This window comes from Phascolarctos cinereus, unplaced genomic scaffold (assembly GCF_003287225.1).
Source record: "Phascolarctos cinereus isolate Bilbo 61053 unplaced genomic scaffold, phaCin_HiC Scaffold_726;HRSCAF=1367, whole genome shotgun sequence".
Taxonomy (NCBI): domain Eukaryota; kingdom Metazoa; phylum Chordata; class Mammalia; order Diprotodontia; family Phascolarctidae; genus Phascolarctos; species Phascolarctos cinereus.
This window is the reverse complement of record NW_027556098.1, coordinates 214,398,408-214,413,327: the sequence shown is the minus strand read 5'-3', so window position 1 is coordinate 214,413,327 and position 14,920 is coordinate 214,398,408. Positions and strand designations below refer to the sequence as shown.

The 14,920-nt window shown below is 40.3% G+C and overlaps 1 protein-coding gene across 2 annotated transcripts in view; it reads right to left on the bottom strand.

Annotated features, from left to right (window-relative positions):
• Positions 1–10,849, bottom strand: part of OLA1 (Obg like ATPase 1) — a 252,465-nt gene extending 241,616 nt beyond the window's left edge. Inside the window, exons 1-2 of one of the 2 annotated variants that reach the window (XM_020990993.2) lie at positions 10,659–10,849; positions 9,342–9,442 (exon numbers count right to left, since the gene is read on the bottom strand). In XM_020990993.2, the coding sequence (XP_020846652.1) occupies positions 9,342–9,442 (101 nt within the window). In that variant the 5' untranslated portion in view covers positions 10,659–10,849. The remainder of the gene's footprint in view (positions 1–9,341; positions 9,443–10,658) is intronic. The other variant, XM_020990994.2, reaches the window with a different exon arrangement.
• Between the last annotated feature and the right edge of the window lie 4,071 nt (positions 10,850–14,920).

Here is a 14,920-nt window from a genome sequence, read left to right as displayed (position 1 = left end):
GCAAAAGAAGAAAGATTAAAGCAACACAAGGAGTCAAAGCAACCAATACAATAAAATTTTAAAATTCAGTATCAGAAACTGTCCCATAAGGGCATAAGAAGTAAAGAAATCAGAGGATAGAGATTCCTAAAAAACAGTGACATGAAAAACTCCTAGTCTATGTGGTTGCAAGTTGCATCAAATGAGAAATAGAAAGCTTGCACACCACTAATGTAATGAAAAACAGAACAGTTGTACCAACCAACGTAATAAGCTAATAGCTTCTCTGCAAAAGTGGAAAACAACAGAGCACATAAGATCCATAATTACTGATACAAACCCTTCACCAGGGAGCATGAATTACTAGCAAAGAATTTTACTAGTTTCCTCTCAGACAGAAGCCTAACCCTACTTTTCTCCATCACATTATCAATTAACAAACAATGAAAACAATCATCTTTGCAAACATAGGCAAATTACATGTGTATTTATTTAATTCAAAGTATTCACAGCTTGTATTCTTTAAAAAAAAAAACCAACTTTTTAAAAAACTACACTTACAAGAAAACAACACACAGCCTGAGGAGCAAAAAGAATATGCCAAAAAAGTTCCCAGGATTATAAAAAAAGTAGCTTATTTTTAATTTGCAGATTATCAAACAACCTACTCAAAGGCACTGCAACATTTTTATAGCAGCTTGTGTTAAACATCACAAAGCCTTTGACTCAGTACTGCACTCATGGCTTATTCATATACTGAAAATATATAAAATAAATGCAAAATAAATGCGAATACCAAAGTATAAGATATTCCCATGGAAAACGGCTCTCTATTTTTAACACATCTACACAGCCTTCAATTCATTAGCATCTCTCTCACATGGAACTAAGTATGGTTTCCAAATTAGAGGGGGATTCAAATCAAAACATCTTACTGATTACTTAATGTAGCTGAATGGCACCAAGCTATACAGGACCACCTAAACACTCAATATACAACAATAAGCAAATCATTTATTCTTCAATATCAAAATGTTATCTGAATTTGAGAAGTGTAAAATTCTTAATATAATCCAAGCAAAATTAAAGGCTAATGGCTTCAAGGCTTAATTCAGAGATTACACTAACCAAAGATTTAAATAAAATACCTACAAATACCTTAGTCTACTCCAGGTAAGATACCTTAAGCAAAAATTGCAAAGAGAAGACTATGACTTACTGGCATCCTAAAATCAAAGCTGAACAGGGAAAAAATGTTTAAAGGAATTAAGATCTCTGTAACACTATATAATTGTACCATTAAAGATACGAAAAAATGTACTCAAAAAAAGTCATACAATATTTAATGAAATACAGGGCCCCTCATCCTAAGGTAAGTATAAAAAAATTAACACTCACTAAAAAAAAAAGAGGACTGCTAAAGATTTTTAGAGCACATAATAAACAGGTCAAAAATCTAGAAAAATACTTTAGGATAAGCAGAAATAACTTCACCAATACACAGCAAAGACTAATAACAAGTACATGCCATTGGATTTTTTGAATGTAACCAAAAGCACTTTACATCAGGACAGAGCCTATCAAACAACTATGTGCAAGAACAGAATCAAAAAGCTGTCTGTGGGGCAACATCCACAGAACATGACCAATGCCATGTCAACAACAATAACAAAAACAATCAAACCAATGGCTGAGTTACTCAGATCTGTTTGTGGAAACAGAAAGGATTTTATGATAGCAATTCAGGATCATTAGTCCTAGGCATTACAAAAGAATTTTTTCTTAGAAAGACTTGATTCAGTGATCAACACAGATTACAGAAGGAAACAATAAAACACTATGCAACATGTTACTATAGGATGTAAAAATTTATCAAGTACTGAATACATAGTAAGACATGACCTGGTAGATGGAATTACATATCAGAAGACTACTATATTTCATGGACTGGCAGACAAGAAATCTTCATACTAGAAATGCAGACCTCAAAATATCCTGAAGAACTCAAACAATAAATTACAATGAGACCAGAACATTCATGTCTACCAAATTGTTGCCCACAACTGCCCAGATACAAAGCTTGCTATAAAAACTTAAGAATGTTTTAATAGATGCTGCCATATCAAATATCTAAACAATCCAAATCATATGGAATCAAAAAACATAGAAAGGCAGAAGAGTAGATCAAAATTACATGGGAATAGGATGAGGTGCATGTTGTCCCAGGTATCTTATCTACTACTAGAGTTGTCCCAAGGATGACTCTGTGAGTTTAAAGAGGATGAACTTACATTCTAACAATTTCATACAAGTACAAAAAAATTATTTTAACTACCTGTCCACAGAGTAGTAATTATAAATAACAGCAGGACTGCAACTGACATCACAGAACCCTTTCTATCTGAATCTCATCAAAACTGATGAGAATGGGGCAGCTAGGCAGCGCAGTGGATAGAGCACAGGCGGACCTGAGTTCAAATCGGGCCCCAGACACATAACACTTACTAGCTGTGTGACTCTGGGCAAGTCACTTAACCCCAACTGCCTTGCAAAAAAAAAAAAACTGCTGAGAATGAATTAACAGCTAACACGTATTTTTAAGATTTGAAAAAAATTTCACATTGGAGCCTCACAACAAATCTGTGAGTTATTATTCATCCCCATTTTACAAATGAGCAAACTAAGGTTCAGAGAAGTGATTTACTCATGATGACACAAGTAGTAAATCAAAGGTAAGGAAGAAATCCAGGTCTTCCTGACAATGTCTAACGCTGCATGCACTATGCCAGGGTAGAAGGAAGTTATAGAAAGTTTCACATAAGTTACATTTTTTTTATTTTTTTTAATATAAATTTGTTTGGTTTTAGTTTTCAACATTCACTTCCACAAGTTTTTGAGTTCCAAATTTTCACCCCATCTCCCCCTCCCCCCACCCCAAGATAGCATGCATTCTGAATATCCCTTCCCCTGGTCTGTCCTCTCTTCTATCTCTCCCTCCACCTTATCCCCTTCCCCTTCTATTTTCCTGTAGGGCAGGACAGACTTCTATACCCCATTTCCTATATTTCTTACTTCCCACTAGCTTGTGAAAACATTTTTTTAAACACGTTTTTAAAACTTTAGGTTTCAGATTTTCTTTCTTCCTCCCTCCCCACCCACCCTCATTGAAAAGGCAAACAACTCAATATAGGTTGTACATGTGCAGTTATGCAAAACACTTCCATGGCAGACATGTTGTGAAAAACTAACTCTATTTCCCTTAATCCTATCCTGCCCTCCCATTTATTCTATTCTTTCTTTTGACTCTGTCCCTCCTCAGAAGTATTTACTTCTACGCAAGTTGCATTTGAGGTGGTCTTTGAAGAACAGGATTCTACCGCTTAAGAAGGGGAAAGGAGGTTATTGCAGATATATATACAGGGAGTTAGAAGACTTGCATTCTAGATGCACCTCTGTGACCTTGGGCAAGTCATTTAAACATTTTTAGAGCCTGAGGGGCAGCTAGGTGGTGCAGTGGATAGAGCACCGGCCCTGAAGTCAGGAATACCTGAGTTCAAATCCAGCCTCAGACCAAACATTTGATACTTACTAGCTATGTGACCCTGGGCAAGTCACTTAACCCCAACTGCCTTAAAAAAAAAAAAAACATTTCTTAGCCTGAGGTTATTTAGTGGTCAAATGTGTAAGGAAAGGCACAGAAATAGGCATGTTACATTCCAATGACAGACAAAAGCAATTTTGGTTGGAGCACAGAGTCTACGGAGGTTAATAATAAGATATAAAACTAGAAAAGATGGATGGCACCAAACTATGGAGAGTTTTGAATAGCAGGCAGAGGATGTGGCTTTCAGGAAGAAATGAGGAACCACTGAAGATTTTTAAGCAGAGAAGCAACAGGGCTCTACAGTTTAAAAGGATTATTCTGGAAGTGGCATGAAGGGCTAGAAGATACATGAAGAGGCTATCACAAAACAGTCCAGACAGGGAGTAATGAAGACCTATTCTAGATTAGTTGTTGTGAAAATAGAAAAGAGGGACAGATGCAAAAGAATTTATAGAAGTAAAATCAATTAGTTACAAGGTGAAAAAGAGGGAAATATCAAATGTAACAATACTCTGCCACTTAGAAACTATTCAACCTTGGGAAAGTCATTTGGCATCTCTGGGCCTTGGTTTTCTCATCTGAAACACTAATGAATAAAAAACTCTTTCAGTACTTACTATGTGCCATATACTGTGCTAAGGGCTTGTATTCCAAATTTTAAAATGAGATAGTCCCTGCCCTACATATAGGTGAATGATGTACAGGGAAGGAGAGTTTGGGTCTGGCAAGTCATAAGGATAATGAGTTTATCCAGAGTTGATGAGCTAGATGGAATATAAGTGCTTAGATGATGACCCCTAAGTGTCCTTCCAGATCTACATTCTGTGCTCTATAGCAGTATCAAGGAAAGAAATAATTAAGTTAGAGGAAGGAATTGGGGCTGGAGGCAAAAAGATAGCCTCTATTTTAGACATGTTTAGTTGGTGATAGAAAATCCAAGGAGAGAAGTTCTGAAAGCACATGGTGGTGCAAGTCTTCAGCTCAGAAGACATGTCAACACTAGAGATACTGATTTTAGAGTCATCTGCACAGAGGTGTTAATTAAATCCAAGAATAAGTAAGATTCCAAAAGCAATCAACTGGAAAAAGAGGATCAAAAACAGATGAGGAGAGGGGGAGTGAAGGGGAAAGGGAAGGGAGAAGGTGGAAAGAAGGGGGAAAGGTCAAAAGAGGAAGGGGAAGGGGAAGAAGGAAAGGAAGGGGAAGAAGGGAAAGAGGAAGGAGGAAGAAGAAAGGAAAGGGGGAGTAAGAGAAGGGGGAATGGAAAAGGAAGAGAAGGGGGGAGAGAAGGGGGAAAGGGAAGGAAGAAGAGAAGGGGAAAGAGGGAAGGGAAGGCTTCCTGGGAAAAGCTTCCTGGCCCTCCATCCCAATACTCTTATCCTACTTGCAGCCATCTCCCACTTCACCTCCAGTTCTACCTACACAATACCCATGGGAAGAAAGCATATAAAGGAGTCTCTGCCTCAAAGGGCACTAGATTACTGTCAAGGTCATTCTTGTTGCTGATCTTGCTACCTGCTACCTGCTACAGTGAAAGTATAAACAAACCAACATAGCAGAGGCAGTGAGGCATCCTAAGACAGAAACAGAAGGTGGCAAGTGCTAGGCAAATCAAACCAACTACTACCTCTCCTTAGAACCTGGAGAGAACCTAGGACCCAAAACCCAAAAGCTCCTGGGAACTGCTTTAACCTCCAGACTACTGACCCTACTGCCAACCAGCCTCCCTCAGCTATTGTCCAGAGGAGCAACCCTTGCTAAGAAGAGGTTCACCAATCCCTACCACAATCCATCTACCATTAATAACAATTTCAAGAGCTCAGGAGCAACAGCGCTCCTCCCAAAAATGAATTCTACTGCCAGCAAAGTGCCATAGCAAGATTACTCCAGGGAATAACCTTGTGGAGATGCATGCAACCGGTCAAGAGATTCTGCAACAACCACCTCTACCTCCTCAACTGCCACCGCTATTGAAGAACCCTCTCAAAAAATTCTTAACACTAATATCCTTGGCACTGTCAAGTGGTTCATCATCAGAAACAGATTTATTATTGGAAATGACATTAAAGAAGATATACTGCCCATTGCTTTGCTACTGCACCCAAAAGATGACTGGTCTTTCTATCTGACTTGCAGCTAAACACTGCTATGCGTATTGTCTCTTCTACTAGAATGTGAGGTCCACGACAGAAGGGGCTATCGTGCTTTTCTATTTGTACCCCCCGTGCTTCACACTGTTTTGCACATAGTAAATAGTTAATAAATGGCTTTTCTTTCATCAAAACAGCCTACCTAGCTGGAACTTCCCTATTGATTGCTTTTAACTGTTATACAATCATTCTATGACACTCTGGTTTTTGTGGAAGTTTTTAGTTCAATAAAACATTATATAGTCCTAATTAGAAAAAAATGCAGTGAAACTTTAAGATGCATACATATGGGGCAGCTAGATAGTGCAGTGGAGAGAGCACCGGCCCTGGAGTCAGGAAGACCTGAGCTCAAATCCAGCCTCAGACACTTGACCCTTACTAGCTGTGTGACCCTGGGCAAGTTACTTACCCCTATTGCCTAGCCAAAAAAAAAAAGATGCATACACGTGAAGATGAATAAAATTCCAGAAATATTTTCTACCAACACACATCAGCAAATAGATATAATGAATGATAAACCCACAAAATAATTCTTAGTCATAATTGAGTTTATGCCGTCTTTTACTTGAACCATATACAGCTCCAAATTTTCTTAGGTTCACAAGTACAGGTTCTAAGATCTGTTTTCTTGACCAATAGGAATTTACAAAGTAATGTGAAACCTAAAGATCTAGGCAATTACAAAAGAAAAACACATGTCCACAATTGGAAAATGGCAAGACAAACTATACTACATGAACATAATGGATATTACTGGGCTGTAAGTAATGACTATAAAGATTTCACAGAAACATGCAAAGATTTGCATGAAGAAATTCCCCACTTGACAACCCAGTAAAGACCACTGTTAAGGAAAGCAAGGGATCATCATTGATCACAGATATAGAGCTAGATGAGTCCTTAGAGGTCAACTAGTCAAACCCTCTCATTTTATAAATAAGGAATAATAAACTCTAGTGGCTCCTTATCACCTCCAGGATTAAATATAAAATCCTCTGGAGTTTAAAGCCTTTTATAACATGGCCCCTTTCAATTTTTCCAGTCTCCTTATACCTTACTCTCTTCCCACATACTCCCCAGTCCAATGACACTAGCCTCCTGGTTGTTCATTAAACAAGATACTCCTCCCAACTCTGAGCATTTTCATTGTGTCTTCCATACCTGTAATATTCTCTGATCATTTCCATCTCCTATCTTCCCTAGCTCATCTGAAGTCCTAGCTATTCACCTTATACAAGCCTTTCCCAATTTCCTGTTAATGCTAATGCCCTCCCATTGATGATGTATCTCCAATGTACAATATCCTGTTTATATTTTGTTTGTAAAGAGCTATTTGCAAGGGCAGCTAGATGGTGCAGTAGATAGAGCTCTAGCCTTGGAGTGAGGAGGACCTGGGTTCAAATCCAGCCTCAGACAGTTGACACTTACTAGCTGTGTGACCCTGGGCAAGTCACTTAACCCCAACTGCCTAAGCAAAATAAATAAATAAATAAAGAGCCATTTGCCTATTATCTCCCCCATTAGACTATGAGTTCCTTTAAAGCAGGAACTGTTTTTTGGCCTTTCTTTGTACAGCTAGGGTTAAAAACAGTGCCTAGCACACAGTAGGTGCTTCATAAATGCTTGTTAACTGAAGACTTTTAAAAAATAAACTGTGCATTAAGAGAATTCCATTATTTCTTATACATGTCCCCCATGCATGGAACACCCTCCCTCCTTATCTCTACCTCCTGACTTGATTCAAATCTCAGCTAAAGTCTCACCTTCTAAAAGAAGCCCTTCCCAGTCATCCTTAATTCTAGTGCTTTCCCTCAGAAACAACCTCAATTTATCAGATAAGTAGGTAGGTAAGTAGACAGATAAGTAGACACATACATATACACACATATATCAGTTAAAAGATGACTGCTAGAAAAAAAAAGAATTCATAGAGTGGTAGGTTTGAAAATCAGATTTAAAGGTTTGAGAAATTAGTGAGTGGTAAGGAAGCAAAGCAGCAACAGAGGACAGTGTATACAATCCAGAAAATCTGGTCTTTGGTTTATTGTGTAAGTGTTTGCCCTGGACAAATTATTTAACCTCTCTGGTCCTCAGTTTCCTCATCTGTAAAATGAGACAGTTGGACCAGATAACCCCTAAGCTTCCCTCAAGTCTAAATCCTATAATTCTATAATTAGATTCCATAATTCTATAGTAAAGAAAATATAAAAAGTACAATGTCAATACTGATCACCACAATGTAAATAAAGTCAACACTAATAGAAACAAAACTCAGGTCAAATGCAACAGAACCCTATTATCAAAGGTCAAGCATACATTTCTCCTGTTAAAAACCAGAGACCATACTGAAGTGGAAAATGACAGCTATTACCAGTCACGAGCACAATTATCAGGCAGTTTTGCTTAACTATTGTTAGAAAATATACTTTTTAGTGTAGAAAAGCTTTTAAAGAATATACTTTGTAGAGTAGTTTGAAAGTCTATAGGATCACAGTAAGAAGAGACTTCCTAGTACAATTCATCATTTTACAGATGAAGAATTTAGGCAAGAGAGGTTAAGCAACTTGCCTAGGATAACACAGCTAATAAGTGAAGTACGATCTGAAGCTAGGTCTCCCCAGTTTCAAATCCAGAACTATTATGTCAAAGCAAAATGTACCTACACATTTTTTAAAGCTTCCCAATTTATAGATAAATATACATTTGTGTATGTTTCCACAAAGTATTTTAAGCAATTCAAACTGCTGAAATGTTAACTTTTTCCAAGCCAAAATAAGTTTTGACAGCACCCATGAACAAAAGCAGAAATCCAAACACAATAGTCATTTAATTCTTAAAATAAAGTCAATTACATCACAGGCTACTCACATTTGTCTATCTTAGCATCTACCAACACTATAAATTTTAGTTATTTCCTGAGTTTTGATATATAAGAGGGATAGGGACTGGACTTGTGATTTCCCTGGTATAAGGATTTCCAGATAAGGAAACTCCATCTACCAATGTAGGTGAAAACCTTCACAGCAACTTAAAGTCTAAGAGTTTCCTAGTGCTCAAATAACTTGACTACATATTCAGTATGTCAGAGGAGAGACTTGAACCCTGGTCTTTCTAGCTGGAAGGCCACCTCATTATACCACATACTGCCTGTGATACACAGTTATCCCTTCCACATCGAAACTTTCCCCCCCATCAAGGTTTCAATATAATCAGCATGAGAAATTAAACGGGAATTTTTGGAGAGTTTTGCAGAAGCCAGAGATGACAAGCAAAAGGCCAGCAGATAACACAGAAAACGTTTAGAAACTCAGAAATGCCCAAAATATATCAACATATTTTATCTTTTAATACCATAATAATCCAGACTTCTTCTCTGGTATGAAGGGAGGGCCAAAAGATTTTAGGCAGATTTTCCACATCACGAGGGTCCACACCCCTAACCCCAGTAATGTATAAGGGATAACTGTATAATAGCTAATAATAATAAGTAACAGTTATATGATGTTTTAAAGTTTGCAAAGCACTTTATGTATGTTAAGTGAATAACATTAAAACTTAAAAGATTTACAAGATGTAAATAAAAGAAGTAAAGCTCACTGTTCACCTACCCAACATTTGGTAATCCAACGATACCAATTTTCAATGAAGTCCCAAATCTTCCAATGATTGGATGTGGCTTAATTCCATCACCTCCCTTTTTTGGGGGCATCTGAAACATCAAAATGTAACATTTAATCAAGGTTTTTTTCTTTGTCCCCTCCACCAAAACATACACATATTCCACCAAATGTATGACATGCTTTTAGACAATCATCACAACAGCACAATAAAGAAGGAAATACAATAATCTTAGAAAATGACAGAACTGTATATAGCTTACTAAAGAAAGTCCTTTCAAGAGATCTGATTGTTCTAACTGCAACTACTCCTGTGGAAGTCTTAGAAAGGCTTTTATCACCAATAGCTTGAGACAGACTTAAAAACTCAGCTACAACTCTCCTCCCGGACCAGCGTGATGGCTAGGCTATTTGCAAACCTGACATGTGGCTCTATTAATAAGTGAGACAGAGTAGAAGAAAGCATTAAAAGAAATACTAGCAAGTCAGCCCGTCTATAAGACTAGTTCCTACCTATACCGTCATTATTCAGCATATTATATTGAGGAGCCACCATTCTAGGGACTCTGACCTCCACACCTAAACCTTCCCCATATATGGGCAGATTCTAAAAATAAGCTTTTGGTCCCTTCTAACTTTATGTGTTATCCATCCCTTGATGTCCAAAGGAAATGCTCTTCTGCTGCAGGAACTAAGGTCCCCTATTCTACCTGTGACCTAAGGTCATTTCGAGCTCCAAATCCTAGTATCTACAACCTACTCCCTAAATTCAATCCATCATTATGTTTCGCTGGTCTGATCGATGCCAGTCACTGCACAAGTCCAGGACTGATCGGTGCATTCCCTCTCCCCCCGACGGGATCGTGCACTGGGTGCTCACTAGGTCCCACAGCTGTCTCGTGTCACTTATTTGAGGCTCTCATCACGAGGACGAGTTCCTTCTTCTGGGACCCTGTGTCCCGGCTCGAGAGCCGCTCTCCCGGGGTTCACCGGAGGGTTCCCTCGGCTCCTTTCCCCGCGGCCCCCCGCCGGGTCCTCGGCCCTTCCACCTGTCCGCCCCCCACGCCCCAGATCCCGCTCCCACAGGGCAGCCTGCGAGGCAACGTGCCCCGGCCCCAGACCCTGCCTGCCACCCCATGTGCGCACGCCCGGGCCGGGGACGGACGCGACCAGCCAGGCCGTGAGGCCTACTCCGAGGGCCGGCTCCTCATTCATTCCGCCCCGCCCGGGTCAGACCGGCAGCACGCCAGCCCCGGAAAGCGACGGAGGCCGGCGCGCCCGAACTGCGATCTCCCCACGGGGCCTTACCTTGCTGAGGGGGCGGCTTTGACACAGAGGTCCCAGGCGCGCGGGGAGACGGGGCTGACGGTAGCGGGAGGCGGGGAGAGCGGAGGGAGGGAGGGATTAAACGCGGCTCCGTCGCCCCAGCACCACGCACGACGGTGGCAGCGGAACAGGCGGGCCCGGCCGCCCGCAGGAGCCCAGACAGCCGCCGCAGCCGCAACTCCCGAGCACCGCCCCCTCTCCTCCCATTGGCTGACCACGCCCCTAGGGCGAGCGCGCGAGGCTGCGTTTCGGGGGCGGGGCTCCTTTGCCTCCTCCAGCTCTCAGTCTTCCGTTTCTTGCAACACGTGGTCCTTCCTGTCTTTTTCCCTGCTACGTCTGGGCAGACGGTCCTGTCTCCTCTGTTCCTGAAGCCCTCCCTTCAGGTCTTCGCCCTCGTCCGTGCACTCTCAATAAGTCGTCCTTCTTTGGGTTATGCAGCCGCCCGGTTATGAGACAGCGGGGAGTCGACCAGCCTCAATAACTTGCTCCACCCCCAGGCCGGGATGAAATTATTTTGGACGGAGCGCTTGCATGTATTTGCTTGTTTTTTTGGTTCTCATTAATCTTGATACATTTCTCCTGCCACCGCTGCTTAACCCCGAAGGGTATGCACACCCGATGAGGGAAGGAAGAAAAAATACGTTTATTCATTATGGTTTTTAGGGTAGAGTGCTGCACTGAATCCTGTTCTCAGTTCTGCTTAACTAACTGTGTGATTCTGGACAAGTCACTGAACCACTCTTTTCCTGCGTTTCCTCATTTCTAAAATGGAAATAATATTATCTACTTCCCAGGATAGCTGTGAAGACCAAATGAGATAATAATTGTAAAGCACTTAGGACAGTGCCTGGCACATATTAGGTACTATATAAATTTTATCTATTATTATTCTACCACTAACTAGCATTGTGGTCTTCTAGCACTTTTCTAGACCTAAGTTTCTCGTATCTCCAGCAATAAAACACATCTGTAAAGAATATTTTGAGTTAATTTTTCCATTTTATGTGGCATCTCCTTTTTCCTCCAAAATATACTTAACCCCCCAAAAGTAATATACTCCAAGGCTGTTGGTTGCTTGGTATCAGCTTACGATGCTTTAACAACCCTAAAAGTTGGTACCCTCGTGATTCAGCCGGCTTCTTAATCTGTTTACCTTATTGTGATTTTTTTTTTTGTGAATGCTATGCTTCCAATACGATGATACTACTCATCCACCATTACTACAATAAGAATTAATTTAATCTTCCCAGTAAGGACTTGCGTGGAGCTATTATTAATTCATTCATTCAAATATTGCCAGTAGCTAAATTAGGTACTGGGGGTAAAAAGATGGAAAAGGAAAGCCAGTCCATGCTCCAGCCCAAGGTCTTTGTTAATCAAAGCCACACGTTTGAAAGACTGGTGGGAGAGGGGTAGGATGCAGACTGCAACAGGAGGAAGCTGCTATGCCTACATCTTAACTCTTAACCAGGTGACCTCAGCAAATTAATCTCTAATTAGGTTACCACTTTTTTTCCACTAATATATTTGTATTTGAACTATAGTTGTCTTAAAGAGCCTAGCATTTACAGAAATGCTAACTGTTGCTGAGATACTGAGCATCACAATCACTTTCACCTTTTCATTGCTCTTTTCCAAATCCAACAATCCAACCACTTCTTCAGTCTCAACATAGCTCAGTCCTTTCAATCCCTACCACCAAAATCTTGAGTTAGTTATTACTTGGACTTCTCTCACCTTTACCAGCCTGTCTTCTCTATAGCCAAAATGCAGCTGCATCTTTCTAACCCAGTAAGAGTTTTTTAGAACCATTGTGGAATTAATGTGTCAGGCAAATTTCTTCAATTCTAGATCCTAGTCAGTATTTCCATACTGAAGCAATATCCTAATGCCGGTCCTCATGCAAGTTAGTCTATTTTTTCATTAAAAGGTATTGAGACTATACTCCGGACTTGGTTGGATCAGGCTATTGACCACTTCCTGGTTGTCTGAGTACTAGAGCACCAGGCTGGTGGAAAAAAAGAGGAGCAACTCGGGAAAGGGATATTCACTCAGGTGAATCAACTTGAAGTGTCCTCACTGCTTGTCCTTGTTGAGATCCTTTTCCTGCCATGCTATAACAATAAATCTCCTTTTGTTAACTGCTGAATAACCTATGAGTGTTTCATTTTCTTCCTATATTGATTCTAAACTACCAAGAGCCTAGCCTGATTCAAGCCCAGTCCTGAATCATTAGTTAGTGGTATCTTCTACTTCCAAACTAAAAATGTGATTTAATACAGGCCACTAAATAAGAAGCCAATTTTATGGTGTCAGTAGTTTCTCATTACATTTATGTTGTTTAAATTTGGCAGTTTATCCTACTCTATTTAACCTCTCATCTTCCTTTATTTCCCTGGACTATTTAGGCAAACCTTTCTAATTACTATCAATTATATTAATTATCTGCATTCAGTTGATTCTGTACATTGATTCAGGCCTTGGCTTGAAGGGCCAATTGTATGAGACTCTCCTCATTGGTGGAGATTGACTATTCAGTGCTCCACACCTTGGAGCTGGCTAAAGTGGAAGAGAAAAACCCTAAGATCTTCTGGTTTCCTGCATCAAGAGAGAAGATGTGCAACTCCATCCTCTCTTCAGGTCCCTGAAGGGAAGGAAAGACCCTGGGAAGAACAAGGCATGAGAGGAGCTGGCAGTCTCTATCCCCAGCTTACTTCCCTAAAAACTTCAGGAAACCTCCAATTGAGTGAGATCTGAAATGTTCTCTCTTTATTGAACTGAGGTATCTCTCTCCCAATGGAAGAACTTCTTTGTTCTGTATTTTCTGGTATATATTCTTCCCTGTACACTGTTTTCCAATTTGTTTTGCTATTGACTTGAATAAATGGGTTTCTTTGCTGTATATGTTTGTTGTGAAACTGGTATTTGATGGGAAAGGGATCAAGCCATGGATATAGAGAGCTTGGGGTTCTTGTTTCGACATTAAAGAACAGCCGTCAGGAGTTTAGTTTAAATCTTAGTTATTCCTCCTAGACTAACAGTCTAAGAGAGCAGAGAGATTTAATTCCAGCCCAATCAAAGTCTCCTCTGGAGAACAGTAGGAGGAGAAGATGTTAGAGATGTCTATGCTTGCCTCCCTGTCAAAATCATTAAGGCCTATGTGGATGTATGTAATCTATGTGAGCCAAACAAAATCAGCACATACACACACACACACACACACACACACACACACACATACTATAATTGTTGTTGTTTTTCAGTTGTATCCAACTCTCCATAACTCCACTTGGGATTTTCTTGGCAGAGACACTAGAGCCATTTGCCACTTCCTTCCCCAACTCATTTTACAGATGAGGAAACTGAGGTAAACACTGTATGGGACAAGTGAAAGTTTCTCATGTAAGATGTAAGCTATGCTCCATAAATGTAGTAAGGCTTCAGCATGAGCTGGGCCTAAGTTTCACTTTCGTTTCTGGGCAAGGGGGGTTGTGCACCAGCTGCCCACCCCCTCCCTTGTTTTGTAACCACCCCCTCTGTTGTTTTGTGCCTTAACTTTACCAAGTAAGGCAATCTTCTAGCTCCCAAGCTAGTTTTGAGTAAAAGGTTATCTCTTGGGTTCTAAATATAGACTGGGAGGTCTCTTGCCTCAGCCAATGAGGATAAAGAGATTGAGACAAACGGGTGGGGAGGGGGGCTTTTTGGAGTGGTTTGTCTAATACTATATATACTGCTTGCTGTTGTTTGTGCTTCGCCTCTCTACACCAGTCTACCCTGGGTAGGAGACGCCCAACTCTCCTGCGAGACTTGCTAGAATAAAACCTATTTTCTACCTGAGTTTTTATTTGGGTAAGTGGTCTCTATTCCACTCAACAGCATTAAGTGATTTGCCCAGGGTCACACAGCTAGTAAGTGTCTTAGGCCGGATTTGAACTCAGGAAGATGTCTTCCTGACTCCTGGCCCAACACTGTATCCATTGCGTCCCCTAGCTGCCCCTGATAACATAATATTAAGGCAAAATAAAAGATAATCTAACTTCCAAGAACTTATAGCTCTACTACAAAGCTCTCCCTGATATCCTCAACTGGAAGTAACCTCTCACTTGTACCACTTTGTACCTTTACTTATGCATTTATTATGTCCTGCTTTGTATTATATTTACCTGCACATATACAAAGAGACAATGAATTGGACCCAGAATAGAAGAGAAGAAGAGCAGGCTGGATTGTATTTGGGAAATTAT